At 44.1% G+C, this 24,000-nt stretch overlaps 4 protein-coding genes and 1 long non-coding RNA gene across 21 annotated transcripts; 1 reads left to right on the top strand and 4 right to left on the bottom strand.

The window, feature by feature from the left end:
* Positions 1-99: 99 nt before the first annotated feature.
* LOC136193753 (fibroblast growth factor receptor 2-like) lies at positions 100-7,472 on the bottom strand. Of its 5 annotated transcripts, none has more exons than XM_065982713.1 (18): positions 6,352-7,472; positions 6,267-6,298; positions 5,955-6,221; positions 4,682-5,897; positions 4,198-4,620; positions 3,490-3,928; positions 3,252-3,436; positions 2,586-3,202; positions 2,462-2,515; positions 1,905-2,400; positions 1,617-1,840; positions 1,465-1,563; positions 1,311-1,415; positions 1,103-1,263; positions 930-1,052; positions 803-876; positions 595-738; positions 100-524 (listed from the first exon to the last, which is right to left on the bottom strand). In XM_065982713.1, the coding sequence occupies exons 8-18, from the start codon at positions 2,716-2,718 to the stop codon at positions 416-418; spliced, it is 1,722 nt and encodes a 573-aa protein (XP_065838785.1). In that variant the 5' UTR covers positions 2,719-3,202; positions 3,252-3,436; positions 3,490-3,928; positions 4,198-4,620; positions 4,682-5,897; positions 5,955-6,221; positions 6,267-6,298; positions 6,352-7,472; the 3' UTR covers positions 100-415. The 5 variants fall into 5 exon arrangements, with proteins under 5 accessions (XP_065838785.1, XP_065838786.1, XP_065838784.1 ...); XM_065982714.1 differs by having other exon boundaries at positions 5,955-6,187; XM_065982712.1 differs by having other exon boundaries at positions 6,267-6,979; positions 7,079-7,472.
* Positions 7,473-9,123: 1,651 nt separating this feature from the next.
* On the top strand, positions 9,124-20,322 carry LOC136193767 (uncharacterized). Of its 13 annotated transcripts, XR_010671448.1 has the most exons (16): positions 9,124-9,311; positions 12,277-12,572; positions 12,619-12,762; positions 12,820-13,472; positions 13,524-14,049; positions 14,102-14,138; positions 14,187-15,617; positions 15,713-15,786; positions 15,843-16,039; positions 16,093-16,893; positions 17,217-17,266; positions 17,333-18,125; positions 18,179-18,244; positions 18,296-19,298; positions 19,371-19,604; positions 19,669-20,322. It is a non-coding gene; the product is annotated as an uncharacterized lncRNA (long non-coding RNA). The 13 variants fall into 13 exon arrangements; XR_010671449.1 differs by having other exon boundaries at positions 13,524-13,581; positions 13,665-14,049; positions 17,333-19,298; XR_010671447.1 differs by having other exon boundaries at positions 13,524-13,857; positions 13,918-14,049; positions 17,333-19,298.
* On the bottom strand, positions 9,404-11,405 carry LOC136193918 (fibroblast growth factor receptor 3-like). The gene is made up of 11 exons (XM_065982927.1): positions 11,309-11,405; positions 11,073-11,124; positions 10,930-11,028; positions 10,650-10,873; positions 10,498-10,596; positions 10,340-10,444; positions 10,125-10,285; positions 9,954-10,076; positions 9,825-9,898; positions 9,611-9,754; positions 9,404-9,542 (listed from the first exon to the last, which is right to left on the bottom strand). Exons 1-11 carry the CDS (start codon positions 11,403-11,405, stop codon positions 9,404-9,406), a joined length of 1,317 nt encoding a protein of 438 aa, XP_065838999.1.
* On the bottom strand, positions 14,177-16,924 carry LOC136193751 (uncharacterized). The gene is made up of 6 exons (XM_065982708.1): positions 16,310-16,924; positions 15,491-16,152; positions 15,393-15,442; positions 15,229-15,336; positions 14,840-15,171; positions 14,177-14,788 (listed from the first exon to the last, which is right to left on the bottom strand). Exons 1-6 carry the CDS (start codon positions 16,562-16,564, stop codon positions 14,315-14,317), a joined length of 1,881 nt encoding a protein of 626 aa, XP_065838780.1. The 5' UTR covers positions 16,565-16,924; the 3' UTR covers positions 14,177-14,314.
* Positions 20,323-20,764: 442 nt separating the features above from the next.
* LOC136193523 (fibroblast growth factor receptor 3-like) lies at positions 20,765-22,244 on the bottom strand. The gene is made up of 7 exons (XM_065982429.1): positions 21,909-22,244; positions 21,753-21,857; positions 21,528-21,688; positions 21,357-21,479; positions 21,228-21,301; positions 21,015-21,158; positions 20,765-20,948 (listed from the first exon to the last, which is right to left on the bottom strand). Exons 3-7 carry the CDS (start codon positions 21,669-21,671, stop codon positions 20,810-20,812), a joined length of 624 nt encoding a protein of 207 aa, XP_065838501.1. The 5' UTR covers positions 21,672-21,688; positions 21,753-21,857; positions 21,909-22,244; the 3' UTR covers positions 20,765-20,809.
* Between the last annotated feature and the right edge of the window lie 1,756 nt (positions 22,245-24,000).

Below are 24,000 nucleotides of genomic sequence, written 5' to 3'. Positions count from 1 at the left end.
TAATTATGTTACTTAGGTGAACCTATTTTTAAATGTCCCAAAAATGAATCAGATATTGTGCTTGAATATTAATTAGGAGGCTCTTCTGATTTCGTAGATAATAGATAAGTAGGACTCTAATGCTCTAAACTTTAATTGTAGGTTAGTTTCCTCACGATAGCAATGAGAAAAACGATTTAATAATATTTCTAATTTTGGGTGTTTCTTTCACATAGAGGGGTGTGAGAAAAAAAGAAAACAGTTGGACATCAAAGTGATTGAAAGAAGGCACAGGAGCGCTGGTCTATTCTTCAGGTATGCAATAGCAAATGCTGCAAGCTGTCCATGAATGTTTCCAAGTCCTGCCTATTTGCTTTATTCACAAGCATAAACCTTCCATGTATTTTTACATTCCTCCCGCTTTCGGTCGCTGCTTTTACGCCAATTCCTTCAAATCAGTCGATTGCAAAATTTTGGTTGTTAGGCTCGAAAACGTGGGTCTTTGATCCGGGATTGAATTCCAACAGCGCGTCATAATTTCATAGCTGAGCTCCCGGAGGCAAAACGAAAGGCCATTTTACTATTTATATTGATAACGAGACGAGGAAGCCTTACATCTTGTCTGAACACATTTTCGGCTTGCTCATGCGATATACGCAATCCCCCGTCAATAATTCAAACAATTTTTCAATTGGCACTCCCGGATAAGGAGTTCCGCCATGGGTTACAATTTCCCACAGAACAATTCCATAAGACCAACTGTGTGAGAGAGAAAGATTTTAAATAATATTATTAGTTAAATAATTGTAATTGATTAGTTTACACGTCACTGTATTCACTGTAAGTTTTGTAGAGCAGCACTTCTGGTGCACACCATTTGAATGGAATTACGCCACCCTGATAGATAATCTTGAGACTCTACATACACTTCTTAGGGTGATATTGCGCACCTTTGTCTTTTTTCTGTAGTAGGCAGCTGACTCGAGATCTTTAGCCAGTCCAAAATCGCATATCTTTAGTTGCTCACCCGCAAAAACGAGAACGTTTCTCGCCGCCAAATCGCGATGCACGTACTATGGCATTAATTAATACATTAATTAAAATTTGGTCTCTTTGAACCGACCCCTTTCGAAGCGACGAATTGCATTCCTTTGGCAATTTGTCGTCCGTAGTCAATCGCTTTCCTTTCGTCGAGTTTGAATGCATTTTGCTCGCTTCTCATTCGACGAAGATAGCGATGAAGGTCGCCCATCTCGGCGCATTCCATCGCAATTTTGCTAACGTCTAGAAATAAATAAATAAATAAATATTTAACTAATTAAGGGACATACGTCCGTTTTCGACGCAGTGTCCGTAAATCCGCGTAAGATTCGTATGAAGACCGAGGCTCGCTAGTAGTTTCGCTTCCTTTTGAAAATCTTCGGCCTGAACTTCGTCTAGACGCACCATAAGACGTGGTAGCGCGCTAGACTGGACGTTTTTTACCTCGAAACGTTTTCACGGCAATCTTTATCGTATACACTTCTCCGGTACTTGTTTGCGTTGTTAGGTTTCCTTCGGCCACGGTGCCAAACTGACCTTCCGCTACAAGTGTACTCTAATTTATTACTTTTCTTTATTAGCGGCCTTTTTTGTACCTAATACTTTTCCGGTTGTGATGCTGCTAATTGGAATTACGTTTTTTCCGTTCAAGAAGCTGCACTCGTCCTTCCAAATCTCGCTCATTCTATCCCAATCGTCTTCGTCACATTGTCGACAGCAGAGTGGTTTTTCTCTTTTGAGAAAAATTACTAGTCCCGTCCCAACGCACAGCGCAACTAGTATGACAATCGCACAGACTATAGCCGTCGTAACTTTAGCTCTCAACAAAAAAAACGATTAATTAAATAATAGTCGAGATAGTAATAATCGTATTTCTGACTTACTTCTCCGATAAACGAGTAGAATTAGTGGGACTTGCGCTGACCAAGGAAGGCGTTTCATTTAGGAACTCTGTAGCGTTGACATAGGAAGTTGCATTCAAAGCAGCACTAGAGGTCACATAGGTAATCGTAGGACCAGCTGGGCTACGAAGTGTCGAAGTAGTAGGAGTTTCATCTGGCTGCTTTGTTTTTTTGACTTCGACTGTGCATACTAGTTTCGAGAAATCGTCTTTGCAACGGTAAATGGCCGATTTTAGAGTAAGATGTATCCTGTCAATTTTTAGACTTTCCGACATGAATGAGTCATATTTGGAGCAGACATCTTTGTTGTGGCCGTCGCATTTTGCGATTTCCCGGCCAGAATTATCAGAAATCCACTTCAATCCGTTACTCGGGTCCAGGCTGTAGTCAATACACTTGATCTCCTCCTCGTCGCTCATATTTTCGTCTGTTAGGATAACTTTGCTCTTTTTGCCGTTTCCTGTCCATTCGCAAAAGCCTATAGAATAGGAGGAATTAACCGCCTCTATTCACAGCACGATTTTTCGCAACGCTCTTACTAAAACGCGAGCCTTGAGCTAACAAGAATCGGCCTAGAGTGTTGGAAAGAAAGACTAGATCCAGAGTGCGGGAAACGACTCGTTATAATATTGCAATCGCAGTCGGTCACATGCACTAACTCACAAACACCGACGACTGTGACGAGTGACGGCATAACGCGGAGTGTGGCGGAGGGGCTCTCTTGACCTTTTCGACTGACTTTGCTCGTTTGCAGCGATGCGTTTATATATGACTTATTTGTTATTCTTTCATGCATGATGACGCGAAGGAAGGAGCTAGTATGCGGTGTACGAGGGAAACGTTATCCTCTCTCCCTGATCCATGCAATGACGTTTTGGTGGTCGCATCCCATAGGCTTTTGCGTCCCAGACGCTCTCTTTAGCACCTTGCGCCTGCATTTACTAAATGGAGGAAGCTTATGCATGCTGTCGCGGTATATTACATCACCGGATGAACGTCCACTCGGAAACTAAGATGTGTTGTATAGAATGATCTCAGCTTCCGAAGATATTTTTGCAAAAGTTGCAGTCACGGAGACGCGTCATGAATTAAAAGATGAGAGTATATGCTTTTGTTCTTGTTTCTAACATCCTTCTGTTTTCGTACCTGCAGGCTTACTTCCTCACAATCAATTGACCGAAATCAGTCGACCTCTTCCTCTCAAACCGACAGCATTCTATAAGCCTTATATTAAGGTTTCCTGTAAGAAACGCCTATTTTGTTGTTCAAAATTAATAAGTCTAAAGCCATGAACTATAGAGTAGTAGTTCATGATGTCCTCCTACATACCCTTATTCGTCCGTGACCTACGAAACCCTCGATTGCCACCACGTAGGTCACCTTGTCAAACTCGATTTTATTCCATGGTTATTCACCCATTATTTGATTTGTGAATTATAGGTAGGGCCATCTGCTCCAGTGGAACGCGCCACCACACTTGGCCGAGACGCTTTGGCGCGAAAGCCCCATTTAGCCTGAAGGAGGGCCGATAAGATGTTTGTTTGTTTTGGCGCTATTTCTGGTTTACTTCTGGTTTATTTAGCAAAGACAGATCCTCTTCTATAAAGAGCTTGAGCAGTTGACTTTGAGACTATAGGGAACATGCGCGATCGGCGAACTCAGCTTGCAAAATATCGCGTCAACGAGTGTCTAAGTCCAGGAGACTTTGACAGTGCAAACTCTCGATTTGACGGAACCAGGTTCCTCGTTTGCCACGCGTCGGCCAATACATTTGAATTTCTTTAGGCCCCTTTTCTCTTGGGAAAAGATTTTCAATTCAAGACCACCGTCCGACTCTTCATAGCACGCCGCCGGCATTCCAGAATCGTCCGCACACTTACCAACGCTCTCGTCCCCGGCCTTCCAAACAAGACGATTGAAATCGGAAAGGCAAGTAACGCTTCCGCGTAAAGCATATCTTCGATCACTGGGCGACGTTTCAAACAGGGTCACGCTGCAATTTGAATCTGCGAGAGACGGTGCACGAAAAAGTAAGTACTGTACTCGCTCGTATGATATCTTATATCCCGTTGTGTCAAAGGACGCAGACATGCAAGGCCCATAACCACCCTAGGGAGGTTATGGATCCATAACGTCCGTAACTCCTATAGGGAGGTTATAGTAACACCCTTGTGTCAACTCGGGCGTGTATGGACACGCCTTCTTGACTTGGTTTCATGTCACTCAGATACCGCCTTTTCTCCCAGGCGTAATAGCTATTACTGTACGTGCATACCTCGTGGCCTAACGGGAGAAATTGCTGGGCTAAGCGGAGGCGAAGCCGTAGGAAGAACTGCCAAACGAATTGTCGTTGTAGCATAGAAATTATCATTCCACAACGGTTCTTTTCCGCACAGAAACGTCGCTTCATCCACTCGACTTAAATTCGTCGCATTGACGAGAAGACGAACGAGAAGGCGCGATTGATATTTCCAGCAGGCGAACTCGTCTCCCAGTCGGCCGCCGGGACAAAGCGGAAGGCGAACTTGACTTCCGTTCTCCAGCTTCCGCCACCGCGAAACGTACACGGCGTCCATCTGGCAACAATTCAACGTCACAAGTCCTTGATCTGCACCAACTGAGACGTCGTACGAAGAGTCGGTATACGCGTCATATCCGTAACAGATCGCCGCTTGGGAGTCGCGCTTCAAGCGTTCGTCTATTCATACGCAGTTCATTGTACTATATAGCCTGTTTTCTTTAGGGAGAGGCCTTCTCACTTGGAAGCGCGTCAGAAGTAAGAATGATGAAGGGGATTGAGAGTATGGTGAGCATAGTGAAGTCGGCTTTCTTCTCTGCTCTAAGCCTAAACTCGCTCTTTATATATGTAGTATCCGTGCAAGTGGAACTAGCACCTTCTACCCGGAAGCATCTACTTTCTTCGAAGTCACATCTAAATATATTCTTAGCGGATGTTCCGCCGCAAGGCGGCAAGTGTTTCTTCTATGCTTATAGACTGCTATTAGACACTGCGCTGGCTCGGCTGCGGCTTTCCCTGACTAGGATAAAGAAACGGTCGAAGACCTCAAATCTTTTGCCATCTTCTCATAGTTTGAATAACATGTATTTTGCAGCTAGACGAGCCAGCCGAAGTCAGTTAGAACTATTTTGGCAGTTTACAGACAAGGAACAATGCTACTAGTCTAAAAGTGACTATTGACTGCTCAATGATGTGCTTTTTCACGGACATACGGGCATCTTCGATAGAAACGTAATCACCCCTACTCGTGGCGAATCGAGCGAGAAGACGTGAAAATCTAGATTATCGACGCCTATAAGAGTACCAAAGTAAGTCAATTCACTCCGGGGCTCCTTTCGGTCCTCATCTCGTCCAATGTCAGATTACAGACAGTCTGACTACAGCAAGCTTTCCACTGTTCTAAGTGGCCAACTATAAAGCGCACGGGTTTCTCACGATCATTTTCATGGTCAAGCGACGCCATGTACATTCGAATACTGGCAATTCTAATTCGAAAGGTCAGGTGGTGGCTTGATTGACGTCCTATTGTACTCTCTGGCTCGATTTATGTACATCTATTGTTCTGCCAGGATCAACAAGGTTCTCTCGATGAAACTTTTAGTACATACACTTGCCATACGTGCCTGTAGGAGACGTTGTCCTTTTACTTTTAAAAATCATTTATGCGGAAGACCAAAATGCGTGCTTCACTAAATCTCACGTGAACCACGATGGCGTGGGGTTGGCAACACCTGTGCATATCTTTTACCAATCCCCCCTCAGGGAATCCCCTCAATCGTCCCTTTAGATAAGCCAACATTTTCGAAACGTTCAATATTACGAATCCCAATATGGTTAGCCTTCTAAGGAATCCTTTTTTATTTAAAAAAACAGTCTTTCTCTAGGATTCTCACTACGTAACGGCCGAGGTGACTATACGCCATGTGAAATGCGGAAAGGATCACATATAGGCGGAGCTAAAGACATGAGCCGTAATAAAAACCTAATTTTCAACACGAGAGAAATCTGGCTACTTGATTTAGAATGAGTAGGCAAACGTCCTCCGCCTCCGCATTACGGGAAGTTCACAATTTGGAGTCCGTAGCAAGAAATCGTTGTGGTAATTAATCCGGAAGCCAAACAGACCGATTCTCGTCTTACGGTTCAAACCGCTAAGCGTTATAGTCGAAGTGTCTTTTTTAGACACTACGGGGAAACGAACGTTGTCGAGTACGTTGCTGACTTTGGCGTGTCCGCAGACGAATATCTAAAGGACGAGTGTATATGACGTCACGAATAAGCTAAATGAATCTATTAGTTATAAAATTTATCAAACGTATTCCTACCAGCTGTGGCTTGACAACGTTTTGACATCCGTCTGGGGAAAAAAACATCCAAGCCACTCGTCAGATTCCTCGGCCAGTATCTTACATTTGAACCAATCACACTGGTATGGAAAATCTGCTTGCGTTTTTATAGAATTTTACTCTGATTGCATCAAGGGGTTCCTTTGATCAAGAAAATGATCGACGTGAAATTACTCACGAGTGACGAAATCGAATGGGTGAACGCCTATCACGCGCAATGCCGTGACATAATTGGAAAAGAACTGGAGAAACAAAACAAAAAGGACGTTCTCGAATGGCTCAACAGGGAGACAACGCCAATCAGCATCTAAAAGCGACAGATTAACGTTTTGGTGCGTGTCACATCTTCAAATGGGCTGCATTTTCATTTAAAGACGTGGCTTTATGCATAGTCGGCTCTCTTTTAGCTGTTTCAAAGAGTTCTTCGGTGTCTTTATACGGGCTTCCGTAACCGTGCTAGACTTCTCGTTCTTTGGCCGTTTCCTCGGCCCGTGTGCGTACTCTTTCTCGATGAATCGCTTCTTTAGCTTCCCCTAATCTGTTTTGGGCGATCGGTATGCCTCCAAGTCTTACTCGTGCTCGTTTCTCGACGTTTTTCTACTGCTACAGTCTCCGCTGAGCGTTCTCGGCCATGTCTTCGCCTCGGACGCTAAGCCTTCGCGCTATTTCTCGAGAACGTGAGTGAAGCGAGTCTGCAAAACGGTTTGGAAAATCATGCTTCTAGTTTCTCGAGACGCGCGACATTTTGCGGTAGGCGTATATATACATAGACTACATACATGTCAATGTACCCATTGGTAGTACTGTACACGTCTGTTGACCACGGATATTTGATTTCTAAACGAGACAAATTTCTGAAGGGGCAATGGACAGTCGTCCACGACGCGTCGTTCGGGACTGAGTAGTGACGATATCTTTTTTTTTATCGCGTACGTAACGTAGTCTGGATACCCTTCGCTGGGAGAGAAAGTAATGACGTCAGGCCTCCTACACCCTTCCTGCCTTCCTCGAATAAGTGTGTAGGACCAGACGGGGGCGAAGCCTCGGATTGGGTAACGTGTTTTGCCACGCCCGCGGTGCTCCCAAAAAACCTCGCCCCTGCAATTTCAAATTTTATTAGAACCTGAGCATGGATCCTTGAGCTAGAAACAGTTTCCTTTTTCTATTTGTACTTCGAACCGGCGTTCGCATATATGCGTCCCCGGGCATACCGACCAGATGCCGCGCAGTGACAGGCGTCTAGACCGTGTATGTAAAATAAACAGCGACGTTACGTCATCTTGCGATGGCGTCTCCTTGCCGAATGCGTCACCCTGTTACGCGCGAAATTAGGCGGGAAATTTCTTCTTGGTTCCAGTTCCTCCTCGCAAAGCAATTTCTGGGGAGAAATTTCGTAAGGGCGTAAACACTTCTGCTTAACTCGTCCGCAATTTTCTCACGGCCGTCTTAATTGCATTAGCTACGACACCTTACGCTAGTGGCCAATTCTTGTAAATGATGTCACCCCTTATTATTAGATACTGACACTAAACTTTTGGCCTGCGGGTTTCTATAAATTTGAACGAAAAGCGGAATTTTCATCATTCGCTCAACACAAAGCTGAACCAGGAAAAAAATTGTGATATGCTGTCTCTTCAAGTTATTTCAACCTCTGCTGTGATTGTCCTGTTGTCTGTGATTAAGTTCACGCCATCCGCGACATCGCCCTTCAATGGGACTGCTACGCAGTGGCAGTTAGTAAGTCCGAGACATGCACTCTAGCTATACTGCCGCGTGACTGCGTAAGCGGAATTTGATTTCTTATTGAAATCGTAGATTTGTAACAAGAGCGCCGACCTCAGCTTGCGCGAAAGTGATCGGGATATCCCTCACGTTATTATGAATGTGAGGCTTCTTTCATGGCCTTCTGACACGTTTACGTGGATACCCAAAAGCAAAGATGACACGAAAGTGCGCTCTTTGCACACGTATCCTAAGGGAGAGCGTCTGGGAGTCAATGACAAAGGCCGACTTATTAGGGTATAGTGAATTTTGCTCACTCCACTAGTTGTTTTATGCTGCTGTCTTTTAGGATATGAACAATGACACTTTCTTTTATTCTCTTCCATCATTCTTCTCAAAATGCCAACATGACACTTTCGTCTCCCTCGAAGTCTATTGTGCTACTCGTTCACGGGCCGGGAACCCGAAGAAACACTTTATTACGTCCTTTAGAAGGGGGGAACCTGGAATGGAGTTACCACCGAACTGCACCTGCGCGAAATTGCATGGAGAGACTCCAGACAAAAGGGACTCGACGTGCGAGAAAGACTGGATAAGAGAAGGTGCAAAGCGTTTTCTTGTGCTAAACAAACCATCCTATGTTGTTCCCCATCTTCTCAAAGTATGCCACCCAGAATTATGCCGACTTCCAAAAACCTCTTCTAATTAGTTTCTTTGACGCGAACACCTGAACTAAATTTTAGTACAGTTGAATGAATTGTAATAGTGCAGGAGCGAGAGAGTAATTTTGTGATTGCATGGTCGGGCCTATTCTTAGCATGTCATTGTGTCAAGTTTTTATTGCTTGAATCATTCTTTGAAAAATATTTGGGCGGGCCCATGCACACACTGGTTATGCCACTGGTTTTGGCTGATATTGCGTTGAGCGGTTTACGTATATTGTTCTTGTATCAGTCGCGGATGTTTGCATATGGTGTAACGGTAAACTACAAAAATTTGCTTCGAATTTATTGGTCGGGTACTGGTCCGGGCGGTGATGTAAGTTGTCAGGGACCTGCCTCCCGCGCGCGCTAAAGTCGGCTCTTTTTCTTCTTTTTCTTCGCCATGGTGGATTTGTGCGACGATCGAAGACGATCAATGGGATCTGGTATTCGTACCAATCAGACCTCTTGGACGTTGGCTGTCTTCTCCAGGGTCGAAGGCAGCGAAAGCGCAAACAGTACGGCAATTGGATTGGGTTGGCTGGACGTCAAAGTGATCGAGAGAAAGCACCGGAGCACTGTTGACTGGTCTATTCTTCAGGTACATGTATGCAATAGCAAAGCACCCTTCCGATACAATGTTCCCAAGTCGAATCTATTTACTTCATTCACAAGCATAAACACTCCGTGCATTTACATTCCGCCCGCGTTCGGTCGTTGCTTGTACGCCAATCCCTTCAAATCGGTCGAATCCAAAATATTGGTTATTAGGCTCGAAAACATAGGTCTTTGATCGGGGATTGAATTCCAACAGTGCATCATAATTTCGTAGCTGACCTCCCGCAAAACGAAAAACAATTTTACTAATTATATATTGACAATGAGACGACGAGGCCTTACATCTTGTCCGAACACAGTCTCGGTTTGCTCATGCGATATATGCAATCCCCTGTCAATAATTCAAATAATTTTTCAATTGGCACTCCCGGATAGGGAGTTCCGCCGTAGGTTACAATTTCCCACAGAACAATGCCATAAGACCAACTGTGCATAAGAGAGAAAATTTTAAATTTATTGAGATTATTAGTTAAATAATTCTATTTAATTAGTTTACACGTCACTGTATTCGCTGTAAGTTTTGTAGAGCAGGACTTCCGGTGCGCACCATTTGAACGGAATTACGCCACCCTGATAGAAAATCTTGATATTGCACGTCCACTTCGCATAGGGTAATATTGCGCACCTTTGTCCTTTTTCTGTAGTAGGCACCTGACTGGAGATCTCTAGCCAGTCCAAAATCGCATATCTTTAGTCGCTCTCTCTCAAAAACGAGAACGTTTCTAGCCGCCAAATCGCGATGAACGCACTAATTAACGAATTAATTAATTAATTATAATTTGCTTTTTTACCCGACCCCTTTCGAAGCGACGAATTGCATTCCTTTGGCAATTTGTCGTCCGTAGTCGATCGCCTTCCTTTCGTCGAGTGTGAACGTATTTTTCTCACTTCTCATTCGACGAAGATAGCGATGAAGGTCGCCCATTTCGGCGTATTCCATCGCAATTTTGCTAACATCTAGAAAATCGCAATTATTAATTCAATGAAAATTTATTTAATTAACCGACATACGTCCGTTTTCGACGCAGTGTCCGTAAATCCGCGTAAGATTCGTATGAAGACCGAGGCTCGCTAATAGTTTCGCTTCCTTTTGAAAGTCTTCCGCCTGCAGTTCGTCTAGACGCGTTCCATGAGGCATGCGGTACCGCGCTAGACTGAACGTACTTTACCTCGAAACGTTTTCACAGCAATCTTTATCGTATACTCTTCTCCGGTACATGTTTGCGTTGTCAGGTTTCCTTCGGCTACGGTGCCAAATTGACCTTCCCCTACAAGTGCACTCTAATTTGTTCTTTTAAATAATTAGCGGCCTCTTTTATACCTAATATCTTTCCGGTTGTGATGCTGCTAATTGGAATAACGTTTTTTCCGTTCAAAAACCTACACTCGTCTTTCCAAATCCCGCTCACTCTATCCCAATCGTCTTCTTCACATTGTCGACAGCAGAGGGGTTTTTCCTTTTTGAGAAATATTACTAGTCCCGTCCCAACGCACAGCCCAACTAGTATGACAATCGCACAAACTATAGCCGCCGTAACGTTAGCTCTGAACGAAAAAGATAATCGATTAATCAAATAAGAATAACCGTGTGTCTGACTCACTTCTCCGATAAATGAGTAGAATTAGTGGGACTTGCGCCCACCGAAGAAGGCGTTTCATTTAGAATGTCTGTTTTGGCATAGGAAGTTGCAATAGTAGCACTAGAATACGATAAACGAGTAGAATTAGTGGGACTTGTGCCCACCAAGGAAGGCGTTTCATTTGGAAACTCTGTAGTGTTGACATAGGAAGTTGTACTAGAAGTATCATAGGTAATCGTAGGACCAGTTGAGCTACGAAGGGTCGAAGTTTCGTCTGGCTGCTTTGGTCCTTTGACTTCGACTGTGCATACTGTCGAGGACTGGTACTTGTGCTCGCAATAGTAAATGGCCGATTGTGGAGTATGATGAATCGGGTCAATTTTTAGACGTTCCGACATACTTGATACATATTCGGTGCAGACATCTTCGTTCTTTTGGTCGACGCGTTTCGCGATTTCAGATTTATTAATAAACTCCCACGTCACTTTTTCTTCCATGCTAGGACCACGAGGATCCGTGCTAGAACAGCGGATCTTCGTGCCGTTCATATTTTCTTTTAGGATGATTTTTCTTCGTAATTTCCCACCGTTCAAACTGCAACCGCCTATAGAATGTATAAGAGGAACCGCCTCTATCCACAGCGCGATTTTTCGCAACGCTCTTACTAACTTAGAGAGCCTTGAGCTAACAAGAATCGTCCTAGAGGGTTGGAAACAAGGACTAGACCTAGAGTGCGGGAAACGACTCGTTATAATATTGCAATCGCAGTCGGTCACATGGGCTAACTCACAAACACCGACGACTGTGACGAGTGACGGCATATAACGCGGAGAGTGGCGGACGGGCCTTTTCGACTGACCTTGTTCGTTTGTAGCGATGCGTTTATATATGACTGTAGTGCATGCTATATTTGTTATTCTTTCATGATGACGCGAAGGGAAGGGCGATGCAGCTCATTTGCGGCGTACGAGGGAACGATTTATCTTCCCTCCCTCCAGAGCCCGAAATAGGGCTCTGCCCTCCCTGACCCATGCAATAACGTATTGGCGGTCGCATACTCTTAATTGGCTTTTGCGTCTCAGACACTCTCTTGCCCCTGCATTTATATGGAAGCCATCATCACCGGGAGGACGTCCACTGGGAAACTAGGATGTTTGTATAGAGGCTTAATTCCTCACAATTGACCGAAATCAGTTGACCTCTTTCTCTCAAACCGACAGCATGCATACTTATACAGTCATGCAGAGTTCAAAAATAGCATACTTATACAGTCATGCACATTAATGAAACCCTCTATTGCCACTACGTGAAAATCTAGAAATATGCAGGCAAACCCAATTTTATTTCATGGTTATTTGTGAATTATAGGTAGGGCCATCTGCTCCCGTGACACGCGCCGCCACATGCACTTGGCCGAGACGCGTTGGCGCAAAAGCCCCTTTTAGCCTGAAGGAGGGCCGATAAGATATTTGTTTGTTTTGGCGCTAGTTCTGGTTTATTTCTAGTTTATTTCGCAATAACAGATCCTCTTCAATGAAAAGCGCGAGCAGTTGACTTTGAGACTAGTAGGGAACACGAACGGCGAACTCAGCGTGCAAGCACGACAACAAGTGTCTAAGTCCAGGAGACTTTGACAGTGCAAAATCTCGATTTAGCGGAACCAGGTTTCTCGTTTTCCACGCGTCGGCCAATACATTTGAATTTCTTTAGGCCCCTTTTCTCTTGGGAAAAGATTTTCAATTCGAGACCATCGTCCAACTCTTCATAACACGCCGCCGGCATTCCAGAATCGTCCGCACACTTGCCAACACTCTCGTCCCCGGCCTTCCAAACGAGGCGATTGAAATTAGAAAGGCAAGTAACGCTTCCGCGTAAAGCATATCTTCGATCACTGGGCGACGTTTCAAACAGGACCACGCTGCAATTTGAATCTGCGAAAGACGGTGCACGAAAAAGTAAGTACTCGCTCGTATAGTATCTTTTATCCCGTTGTGACAAAGGGCGCGGACAAGGCCCATAACCACCCTAGGGTGGTTATGGATCCATAGCGGGCGTGTACCTTTGGACACGCCTTGTTGACTTGGCTTCATGCCACTCAGACACTTGCCTTTTCTCCCACGTACGTGTTATTAATAGCTATTACGGTACGTGCATACCTCGTGGCCTAACGGGGGAAATTGCTGGGCTAAGCGGAGGCGAAGCCGTAGGAGGAACTGCCAAACGAATTGTCGTCGTAACATAGAAATTATCATTCCATAACGGTTCTTTTCCGCACAGAAACGCCGCTTCATTCACTCGACTTGAATTCGTCGCATTGACGAGAAGACGAACGAGAAGGCGCGATTGATATTTCCAGCAGGCGAACTCGTCTCCCAGTCGGCCGTCGAGACAAAGCGGAAGACGAACTTAACTTTCGTTCTCCAGTTTCCGCCACCGCGAAACGTACACGGCATCCATCTGGCAACAATTCAACGTCACAAGTCCTTGAACTGAGACGTCGTACGAAGAGTCGGTATACGCGTCATATCCGTAACAGATCGCCGCTTGGGAGTCGCGCTTTAAGCGTTCGTCTATTCATTCGCGCAGTTCATTGTACTATATAGCCTGTTTTTTAGGGAGAGGCCTTCTCACTTGGAAGCGCGTCAGAAGTAAGAATGATGAAGGGGATTGAGAGTAGGATGAGCATAGTGAAGTCGGCTTTCTTCTCTGCTCTAAGCCTAAACTTAGGGTAAACTAAACTCGCTCTTTATGTATAGTATCCGTGCAAGTGGAAGTATCACCTTTTGCCCGGAAGCATCTCCTTTCTCCGAAGGCACATCTAAATATATTCTTAGCGGATGTTTCGCCGCAATGCGACAACTTCTCCTAAGCAAAATGATCATGCTTATAGACTGCTATTAGACACTGCGCTGACTTGGCTGCGGCTTTCCCTGACTAGGATAAAAAACGGTCGAAGACCTCAAATCTTTTGGTATTCTTTTCATAGTTTGAATAACATGTATTTTGCAGCTAGACGAGCCAGCCGAAGTCACTTAGAACTTTTTTGGCACAAGGAACAATGCTACTAGTCTAAAAGTGACTATTAATTGACTGCTCAATGATGTGCTTTTTCACGGACATACGGGCATCTTCGATAGAAACGTAAGATCACCCCTACTCGTGGCGAATCGAGCGAGAAGACGTGAAAATCTAGATCATCGACGTCTTTCTAAGCCTATAAGAGTACCAAAGTAAGTCAATTCACTCCGGGGCTCCTTTCGGTCCTCATCTCGTCCAAGGTCAGATTACGGACTACAGCAAGCTTTCCACTGTTCTAAGTGGCCAACTATAAAGCGCACGGGTTTCTCACGATCATTTTCATGGTCAAGCGACGCCATGCACATTCGAATACTGGCAATTGTAAAGGTTAGGTACTGCTCTCTCTAATAGATTCACTTGATGAAGAGAACAGGCGCGTTCTTCCCGTTGAACTTTCGGCCGTATCGTCCGAACGTAGACTCATCTTTTTTTCTTTGCACTTTCGCCACAGTTGCAGCCAAAAGGCTCTGGCCGCACGTGGTATGTGCACATAGGCAACCACAGAAGCGGCACAAAGCCAAAATAGTACGATAGCAGCTAAAGGAGCAAACGCGGTTTGCCACGTTTCCTGGAAGTCAGGTCCGCACTGTTGTGACTCGTTCGAGCATTTTTCGGAGCTCAAAACTTTTCCTATATGCGGAATAGATGTCCGAGCGTAGATGATAGAAACCGTCGCAAATGCGGCGAAGAAAAGAGGCATTAGAATTGATATGAAAAAGAATCTCTTTTGAACCAACGAGTAGGCTTGAAACGTTTTTTGACTGCTTTCAGGGCAGCGCTGATAAAAGGAAGACTTTTTTGCCTTCGAAGAGAAAGTATTAGCTAAATCGATTTTTCAAATGAAGCTATTTACCTGATGCAGCTTGTACATAACAATAGCCGAAACTATTGTCCCACAAAAAACTATAATATTGACGGGCAGTGTATATGTGTAAAAGAACGAGTTGATTGTAGGTGCGCAGAAGATGCTGTAAACGTTTGTCCCAGAGTAGCGAGTGCCACGTAGTGAGGTGAACATGACAATTCCTCCCGGTGCGATTATCGATAGAGTCTGTTGAAAGAAGTAAAGTGCCTTTCTCCGTTTCTCGCTAAACCTTTCGGGATTCCACACGGTTACTAGTGCACTGACCACGGAATTTAGCCAAGAAAAGACGAACCACAGTATTCCATAATGGGCGAGATATCCTAAACCGATATCATGTGACGTACGCACTAATATTATTATAGAGCGTATCACTCTACCTTGAATAAGGCATAGTTTTGTTGGATTGTACATAGATTCAAACCTGTTTCTGTACCTACAGTATATCCTCTTTTGACCCCAAATCAAAGTGATGCTTAGGGCGCTATCTGATAATTGCAGATAATTAAGAGTAACGGATTCTTTATATTGAATCGAAACTTACTGATAACAGCGAGTGGTAGGCAAAAGGACAATCCGGTTTGAGACTGTTTGCTGAATAACGAACTTTAGAATCTTAAATTTTTTGAACATTGAGCATACAATTTTCTTAGCTTTAGCCAAGTAATGAACATCACCGCAATGCAAATCCATAACAGCGCAATTGTAATATAAAGTGCGACGTGAAAAATTTTTGCGCCGATTGAGCTTCCCGGCTGGTTACACAAAGGTGAGCAGTACATGCCGCAAGTTTGCAAACATGGGCTTGTAGTGGGTAGCAAGTTCTTTGAACAAACTGTCCCGTTATTAGTCTTGTTCGTGTAGGAAGAAATAATAAATGGTATCGCGAAATCGGGAGCTTGTAAGCAGGATGAAAGGTTTCTTATCAGCGGTTTGAAGTCAGTCTCCGTCTGGAACTCCGAAAATCCTGAACAGTCACATTTGTTTCTGTTAGTTTTCTTCGTTAGTTTGCCCAAGTCACCGCAGTCTCCATAGGCGTAAAGACAAAGCATTATCTTTGCGTTGCCTTTGTCTTCATCAGGTAGGTTAGATGTATCGATTGCGTGGAACAATATGATCAAATCGTTCTCTGCCATCGTGAAATTTCCACACCCGGCAACGGGTATTTTCTCCAATTGCTCTTTCGCCGCCGTAAGCCCCGTCATCGTGCTTCTGTTGTCATTACGAAATACTGATTTGCATAGAGATTGATCCGTTGAGACTCTCGGAACGAATTGAGGCGATTTCTTTTGGCACAAACGTTCCTATTAACAGATCAACTTTGTATCAAAGTATCGAAGCAAGCCGAAGTGAGCCACTGGTATTAGTATCTAATTTCGATTTCAATTACGGTACGTTTACCGCGTTGGAATGCGCTACCACTACACCAGGCTGCCTATGTATAAACCGACTAAGCTTTACATCGTTCCGTGAAGGCATGTCCACATAATAGTAAACGAATATGGGCGAAACGGCGAGAAGAATAGAAAGACTTAGGCAGAATCCTACTGCAATCATTGTCGCCTGGCCGCTCACGATTCTTGTGAAATGAGACGGCGGACCATCGTGTTGGCCGTCCATAGCAACCGACGTCGTGATAGATATGTCGGTGAAAATGTACTGTGAGTCAGTGAGAGTTAGGAATAGCGAATGTGTGAGTTTTGTCTTCGTTATCATTCAGGCTTTCGGTTGCAGAATACACTGCGCGTGGCTAGCAAAGATGTGCAACCACGCATGTCACTTGATCTCTAATTTCGCTCTTTAATTAATTAATTAACTACGCAGAGGTATAGCTTTTATTTTCAGGCTGGTAACAATGGGTGAGTTTTGAATCGGCTAGCCGTTTTTTGTAGCTTTTTATGAAACAGATAGCTGTCTTCTGCTATACTTTGAAGGTTCTGAGCATTATCGTCTTCAACGTTTGATTTGTAAAGGTAAGGCAAGTCTTTGAGAGGACGGGAGAAATTAAGGTGTGTCGTCGGATGATTGAAGATAGAGGAGGCCAGGTGGGTCTGGTATACGTACTATATCTACATGCCTATGCTTTTGTATCTCCTTTTTACGTCAGTATTTTATGTAGTCTTATCAAACTCGTATTTGACATGCCTGAGATTTTAGCCGCTAGGAATTATGACTAGAGCTTTTTACGTATTTTAATACATACCAGTCTATGTGCTATTGAAATATGAATCAGTGTATGGCCGTTAGTAGATATTGTCTTTTTTATTGCTTTTACTTTTTTGTCCTGATCTGAGGGGTTGGCTGGCTGGCTGGCTTGAACGTTGCCGAATTTTTATGTATAATTTTTGCATGTCGTTTTTATCTTTAGAAGACAAAATTCGGTAAGACGAATGGAAGCATGAAAAAATCGCCGCTCAAGTAAATGAATCAATGCAAGTTATTTAGCGCGCTTTGGCTCATTTTGCTTTTGCACGATTTTTACAGAGAGAAGGCGTTGTTCAAACGGAATTCGACGTGACAACAAGACAAGCTACCAACGGAAGTACAGGTCGGCATGGTGAGGTCTCCTGCGGGGAAACAAAAGCAAAACCTTTCATTCATTGGGTTCCAGCCCACCAAAAAAGCCGAATGTATGACCGCTTTCACGGAGAACGCGTGAAATTATCACACGAGGGCCTTATTTGTGTTTGGAGTTTAGAATCTCATCGTAGACGCTATCAATCTCCTCCAACGTCATCCTCACGCTTTCCCCGCCGTCACCTTTAGCCTATCCCTATATGATTCATGCATGATTCATGATTCATGGTTCATGGTTCATGGTTCATGATTCATGCATGGTTCATGGTTCATGGTTCATGGTTCATGATTCATGTTCATGGTTTATTTTTGGCAGAAACGGCGCGCCACATCATGGCTTATTTTTGGCAGAAACGGCGCGCCATAGATGCTTCCAGGAAGAACTCTAAAGTTTTTTTAGTCGTCGACGCAGAAGAATGCGTTCGCGATGTAAGGAGGAGGACCAGTTTCACAATGAAAGAATGTCAATGCTCGGTCCAACACTGCTAGATACTTTACGCCATCGAGGCAAGGTAAACAAAATCTGTTTATTCTTGCATTTGGTGCAGTGTGCACAGATCGTATTCTTGCCTGAGCTCCGCAGAGATAATATAGTCGATAAGCCAAATAATGCCAAGAAAGAATGAAAAACGTCCAAAAATCATCAAACGTTTACCTTCTGTAACTGATATTCTGAAATTCAGAAGCGTGACATTTTGCGGTAGGCGTATACATGTCGAAGCCGAAAAGCTACTGGAAGTGTCTGTTGACCAGGGCGGCATCGTTTAATTAAGTCTTATTGTAGCACAGGAAAGTGTGCTCGAAAACTCGTCGTAGAAGGTTAATGCACACGTTCAAAAGGATATTTCTAAACGAGACAAATTTCTTAAGGGGCCAAGGAGCTCTGTTGACACTTCTCACGCGTCTTTCCGACTGACGTTATCTTTTTTATCGCGTACGTACGTACGTATACGTTGACCCGACTCGCAAACACGCGACGCCGTTCTCGACGACGACTCGAAGGAGGTGGATGCTTACATCATGCTTGCATGGTATCAAAGCCGCAACCGGTTTTCTCTATACTCTATTCAATCCCGGTCGAAAAGGGGAAAAAATATGATGACAGATGTGTGCTTACTAGGAAAGCCTAGCGATGTCACGCGCCGCGGATTGGGTAACATGTGTCCTCATCTAAAACACGTCCGGTGCTCCCAATGAACCTCGCCCCTGCAATTTCTAATTTAATTCGGTTTTAGAACATCGATCATGACTTGAGCTAGAAACTGTTTCCTTTTCTTTTTGTACTTGCAACCTCATTCACATATGCGTCCCGGCCATGTGTATGCCGGATGCTGCGCAGTGACAGACAGACCCTGGAACGTATATTCGCATGTAACAGCGAGGTTACGTAATCTTGCGATGGCGCTTCTGCGGTCTCCTTTCGTCACCCTTTTACGCGCAAAAGTAGGCAGGAAATTTCTTCTTGGTTCCAGTTCCTGTACTGTTTTCTCCCAAAGCAGTTTCTAGAAGAGAAACTTCGTAAGAGCGGCGCAGGCGGATGTACACACATCGGCCGCCCACTTCTGCTAACTCGTCGCAATTTTTCTCACGGCCACCTTAATTGCATTAGCTACGACTTACGCTCGTGACCAATTCTAGTAAATGGTAAACTTTCGACCGGTGGGCTTCTATAAATTTGAACGAGAAACGGCATTTTCATCAGTCGCTAAACAGTTCAAAGCTGAACCAGCAGAAGCAGTAGAAAAAAATTGTGATGCTTCAAGTTATTTCAACCTCTGCTGTGATTGTCCTGTTGTCTGTGATTAAGTTCACGACACCCGCCGCTATATCGACATCCTCACGTGTGCTCTTCAATGAGACTGTTACGCAGTTTGTAAGTCCGATGCATGCACTCTAGCTATAGCTATACTGCCGCGTGACTGCGCGTATCTTATTGAAATCGTAGATTTGTAACGCGAGCGCCGTCGCCCGCTTGCACGAAAGTGATTGGGATATCCCTCACGTTATTCTAATACCAAATATGAATATGAAGCTTCTTTCGTCGCCTACTGACTCTAAAGTAAAGACGTTTACGTGGATACCCAAAGACGTCACCAAAGATGTCACGAAAGTGTTCTCTTTGCACACGTATCCTATGAGAGAGCGTCTGGGAGTCGATGACAAGGGCCAACTTAATAGGGTATAGAGACACATAAATTTTTGGTCACTCGATCCACTAGCTGTTTTATGCTTCTGTTTTTTAGGATACGAACAAAAGCACTTTCTTTTATCCTCTTCGTTCATTCTTCCCAAAATGCCAACATGACACCTTCGTCTTTCTCCAAGTCTATTGTGCTACTCGTTCACTGGCCGGGAACCCGCCTTCGGAGGAGCACTTTATTACGTCCTTCAGAAAGAGTGTACCTGGAATCAAGTTACTACCGAACTGCACCTGCGAGAAATTGCGTGAAGAGACTCCGGACAAAAGAGACTCGACGTGCGGGGAAGACTGGAGAGAAAATGCAAGACCTTTTCTTGTGTCTAACAAACAATCTTACTTTGTTCCCCATCTTCTCAAATTATGCCGCCCAAAGCCGTGCCAACGTCCCAAAATCTCTTCTAATTAGTTTCTTTGACGCAAACACTTGAACTAAATTTTAGTACAGTTGAATGAATTATTGTAATGGTTTAGTGCAGAGTAATATTGTGATTGCATGGTTGGGCCTATTCTTAGCATGTCATTGTGAAGTAGAAAATGTTTTGTTTGGTATAGAAGGGGGTCTGGGGGCTTGACCTCCAGCCGCTTTAGCTATGTGGACGTGGTCGGTAAAGTTTTTATTGCTTGAATCATTCTTTAGAAAGCCGTGGATGTTTGCATAGCGCACATATGTATGTATAATATAAGTGGTGCAACGCAATGACTCAGTGAGATACGGTAAACTACAAAAAATTGCTGCAAATTTATTGGTCGGGCCATGGCCCTACTGGTCCGGGCGGTGATGTAGTGCAGGCGGTGCAGGCCAAGCCCTGATTAAACCGACCTCCCGCGCGCGCTAAAGTTGGCTCCTTTTCTTCTTTTCTTCGCCATGTTCGATTTGTGCGACGATCGAGGACGATCAATGTGATCTGGTATTCGGATTTAGGTACCAATCAAACCTCTTGGACGTTGGCCGTCTTCTCCAGGGTCGAAGGCAGCGAAAGCGCAAACAGTACGTCAAAATAGAAGACTTAATTAATTAATTGTGTTGGCTGGACGTCAAAGTGATCGAGAGAAAGCACCGGAGCACTGGTGACTGGTCTATTCTTCAGGTACGTGTATTCAATAGCAAAGCACCCTTCCGATACAACTAATGTTCCCAAGTCGAATCTATTCACTTCATTCACAAGCATAAACACTCCGTGCATTTACATTCCGCCCGCGTTCGGTCGTTGCTTGTACGTCAATCCCTTCAAATCAGTTGAAACCAAAATATTGGTTATTAGGCTCGAAAACATAGGTCTTTGATCGGGGATTGAACTCCAACAGTGCATCATAATTTCGTAGCTGAGCTCCCGCAAAACGAAAAACAATTTTACTAATTATATCGGCAATGAGACGATGAGGCCTTACATCTTGTCCGAACACAGTCTCGGTTTGCTCATGCGATATACACAATCCCCCGTCAATAATTCAAACAATTTTTCAATCGGCACTCCCGGATAGGGAGTTCCGCCGTAGGTTACAATTTCCCACAGGACAATGCCATAAGACCAACTGCGTATGAAAGAAAAAATTTAAATTAATTGAGATTATTAGTTAAATAATTTTATTTAATTAGTTTACACGTCACTGTATTCGCTGTAAGTTTTGTAGAGCAGGACTTCCGGTGCGCACCATTTGAACGGAATTACGCCACCCTGATAGAAAATCTTGATACTGTACGTCCACTTCGTATAGGGTAATATTGCGCACCTTTGTCCTTTTTCTGTAGTAGGCAGCTGACTGGAGATCTCTAGCCAGTCCAAAATCGCATATCTTTAGTCGCTCGCCCTCAAAAACGAGAACGTTTCTAGCCGCCAAATCGCGATGAACGCACTAATTGACAAATTAATTAATTAATTATAATTTGCTTTTTAACCCGACCCCTTTTGAAGCGATGAATTGCATTCCTTTGGCAATTTGTCGTCCGTAGTCGATCGCCTTCCTTTCGTCGAGTGTGAACGTATTTTTCTCACTTCTCATTCGACGAAGATAACGATGAAGGTCGCCCATTTCGGCGTATTCCATCGCAATTTTGCTAACGTCTAGAAAAAAGAAATCGCAAGTACATATTAATTCAATGAAAATTTAATTAATTAACGGACATACGTCCGTTTTCGACGCAGTGTCCGTAAATCCGCGTAAGATTCGTATGAAGACCGAGGCTCGCTAATAGTTTCGCTTCCTTTTGAAAGTCTTCTGCCTGCAGTTCGTCTAGACGGTCCATGAGGCATGCGGTACCGCGCTAGACTGAACGCACTTTACCTCGAAACGTTTTCACGGCAATCTTTATCGTATACACTTCTCCGGTACTTGTTTGCGTTGTCAGGTTTCCTTCGGCTACGGTGCCAAATTGACCTTCTCCTACAAGTGCACCCTAATTTGTTATTTTAAATAATTAGTGGCCTCTTTTATGCCTAATATCTTTCCGGTTGTGATGCTGCTAATTGGAATTACGTTTTTTCCATTCAGAAACGTACACTCGTCTTTCCAAATCTCGCTCACTCTATCCCGATCGTCTTCGTCACATTGTCGACAGCAGAGGGATTTTTCTTTTTTGAGAAATATTACTAGTCCCGTCCCAACGCACAGCCCAACTAGTATGACAATCGCACAAACTATAGCCGCCGTAACGTTAGCTCTGAACGAAAAAGATAATCGATTAATCAAGTAGCAATAGCCGTATGTCTGACTCACTTCTTCGATAAAGGAGTAGAATTAGTGGAACTTGCGCCCACCAAAGAAGGCGTTTCATTTAGAATGTTTTTTGCGTTGACATAGGAAGTTGCATTCAAAGCAGCACTAGAATATGATAAACGAGTAGAATTAGTGGGACTTGTGCCCACCAAGGAAGGCGTTTCATTTGGAAACTCTGTAGCGTTGACATAGGAAGTTTCATTCAAAGCAGCACTAGAAGTATCATAGGTAATCGTAGGACCAGTTGAGCTACGAAGGGTCGAAGTAGGAGTTTCATCTGGCTGCTTTGTTTGCTTTGGTCCTTTGACTTCGACTGAGCATACTGTCGAGGACTTGGACTTGTGCTCGCAATAGTAAATGGCCGATTGTAGAGTATGATGTATCGGGTCAATTTTTAGACGTTCCGATATCTGTGATACATATTCGGTGCACACATCTTCGTTCTTTTGGTCGCCGCATTTCGCTATTTCAGATTTATTAAACTCCCACCTCACTTTTCCTTCCACGCTAGAACAGCGGATCTCCGTGCCGTTCATATTTTCTTTTTCTAGGATGATTTTTCTTTTTAATTCCGCGCCGTTCCAACTGCAACCGCCTATAGAATATAGGAGGAACCGCCTCTATCCACAGCACGATTTTTCGCAACGCTCTTACTAACTTAGCGAGCCTTGAGCTAACAAGAATCGGCCTAGAGGGTTGGAAACAAAGACTAGACCTAGAGTGCGGGAAACGACTTGTTATAATATTGCAATCGCAGTCGGTCACATGCACTAACTCACAAACACCGACGACTGTGACGAGTGACGGCATAACGCGGAGTGTGGCGGAGGGGCTCTCTTAATTGACCTTTTCGACTGACTTTGCTCGTTTGTAGCGATGCGTTTATATATGACTGCAGTGCTGCTATTTTTTATTCTTTTATGATGACGCCAAGGGAAGGGGCTAGCTCACATGCGGTGTACCATGCAATGAGGTTTTTGCGGTTGCATTTTATTGGCTTTTGCGTCCCAGTCATGCACTCTCTTTAGCGCCTTGAGCCGACATTTAATAAATGGAGGAAGCCTATGCATGTAGTCGCGGTATTACATCACCGGAAGGACGTCCTGTACTGGGAAACTAAGATGTTTGTATAGAATGGTCTCTGGCAAAAGTTGCAGTCTCGCGGAGACGCGTCATGAATTAAAAGGTGAGAGTGTATGCTTTTGTTCTTGTTTCTAGCATCCTTCTGTTTTCGTGCCCTTATAGGCATACTTCCTCACAATTAAGCGAAATCAGTTGACCTCTTCTTCTCAAGCCGACAGCATACTTATGTTAAGGTTATTGGTCGCTTAGGTCGTTGTTCAAAATTAATTAGTCTAAAGCCATGAACTATATACATGTATAGTAGTAATTCGTGGTGTCCTACCCGTATTCGACCGTAGCCTATGAAACCCTCTATTGCCACTACGTGAAAATCTATAGAAATATACAGGTAAGAGACTTATTGTCTCACCTTGTCAAACCCGATTTGTTTCATGGTTATTTGCCCATTGATTGATTTGCGTATAGGGCCATCGGCTCCAGTGGCACGCGCCGTCACACTTGGCCGAAGCGCGTTGGCGCGAAAGCTTCTTTCAGCCGGAAAGAAGGGGCTGATAAGACGTTTGATTGTCTTGGCGCT

The sequence above is a fragment of the Oscarella lobularis genome, chromosome 12, assembly GCF_947507565.1.
Source record: "Oscarella lobularis chromosome 12, ooOscLobu1.1, whole genome shotgun sequence".
Classification (NCBI taxonomy): Eukaryota; Metazoa; Porifera; class Homoscleromorpha; order Homosclerophorida; family Oscarellidae; genus Oscarella; species Oscarella lobularis.
This window is presented reverse-complemented; position numbering and strand designations above follow the sequence as displayed.

What these genes read in the sequence shown, in the direction of transcription:
- LOC136193753 (XM_065982713.1), bottom strand. Translation starts at nt 2,718, where the DNA reads ATGCATGAAAGAATAACAAATAAGTCATATATAAACGCATCGCTGCAA. An exon ending in TGCCGTGAAAACGTTTCGAG is followed by an intron (nt 1,416 to 1,464) that starts GTAAAAAACGTC and finishes TGGTGCGTCTAG; the next exon opens with ACGAAGTTCAGGCCGAAGAT. An exon ending in TACAGTGAATACAGTGACGT is followed by an intron (nt 739 to 802) that starts GTAAACTAATCA and finishes TCTCTCACACAG; the next exon opens with TTGGTCTTATGGAATTGTTC.
- LOC136193918 (XM_065982927.1), bottom strand. Translation starts at nt 11,405, where the DNA reads ATGGAAGAAAAAGTGACGTGGGAGTTTATTAATAAATCTGAAATCGCG. An exon ending in CTGCACCGAATATGTATCAA is followed by an intron (nt 11,125 to 11,308) that starts GTATGTCGGAAC and finishes TGATACTTCTAG; the next exon opens with TACAACTTCCTATGTCAACA. An exon ending in CACAACCGGAAAGATATTAG is followed by an intron (nt 10,597 to 10,649) that starts GTATAAAAGAGG and finishes GTGCACTTGTAG; the next exon opens with GGGAAGGTCAATTTGGCACC.
- LOC136193751 (XM_065982708.1), bottom strand. Translation starts at nt 16,564, where the DNA reads ATGATAACGAAGACAAAACTCACACATTCGCTATTCCTAACTCTCACT. An exon ending in ACATGCCTTCACGGAACGAT is followed by an intron (nt 16,153 to 16,309) that starts GTAAAGCTTAGT and finishes ATCTGTTAATAG; the next exon opens with GAACGTTTGTGCCAAAAGAA. An exon ending in AAAACTATGCCTTATTCAAG is followed by an intron (nt 15,172 to 15,228) that starts GTAGAGTGATAC and finishes ATATCGGTTTAG; the next exon opens with GATATCTCGCCCATTATGGA.
- LOC136193523 (XM_065982429.1), bottom strand. Translation starts at nt 21,671, where the DNA reads ATGGAATACGCCGAAATGGGCGACCTTCATCGTTATCTTCGTCGAATG. An exon ending in TACAGCGAATACAGTGACGT is followed by an intron (nt 21,159 to 21,227) that starts GTAAACTAATTA and finishes TTTCATACGCAG; the next exon opens with TTGGTCTTATGGCATTGTCC. An exon ending in AGACTGTGTTCGGACAAGAT is followed by an intron (nt 20,949 to 21,014) that starts GTAAGGCCTCAT and finishes GCGGGAGCTCAG; the next exon opens with CTACGAAATTATGATGCACT.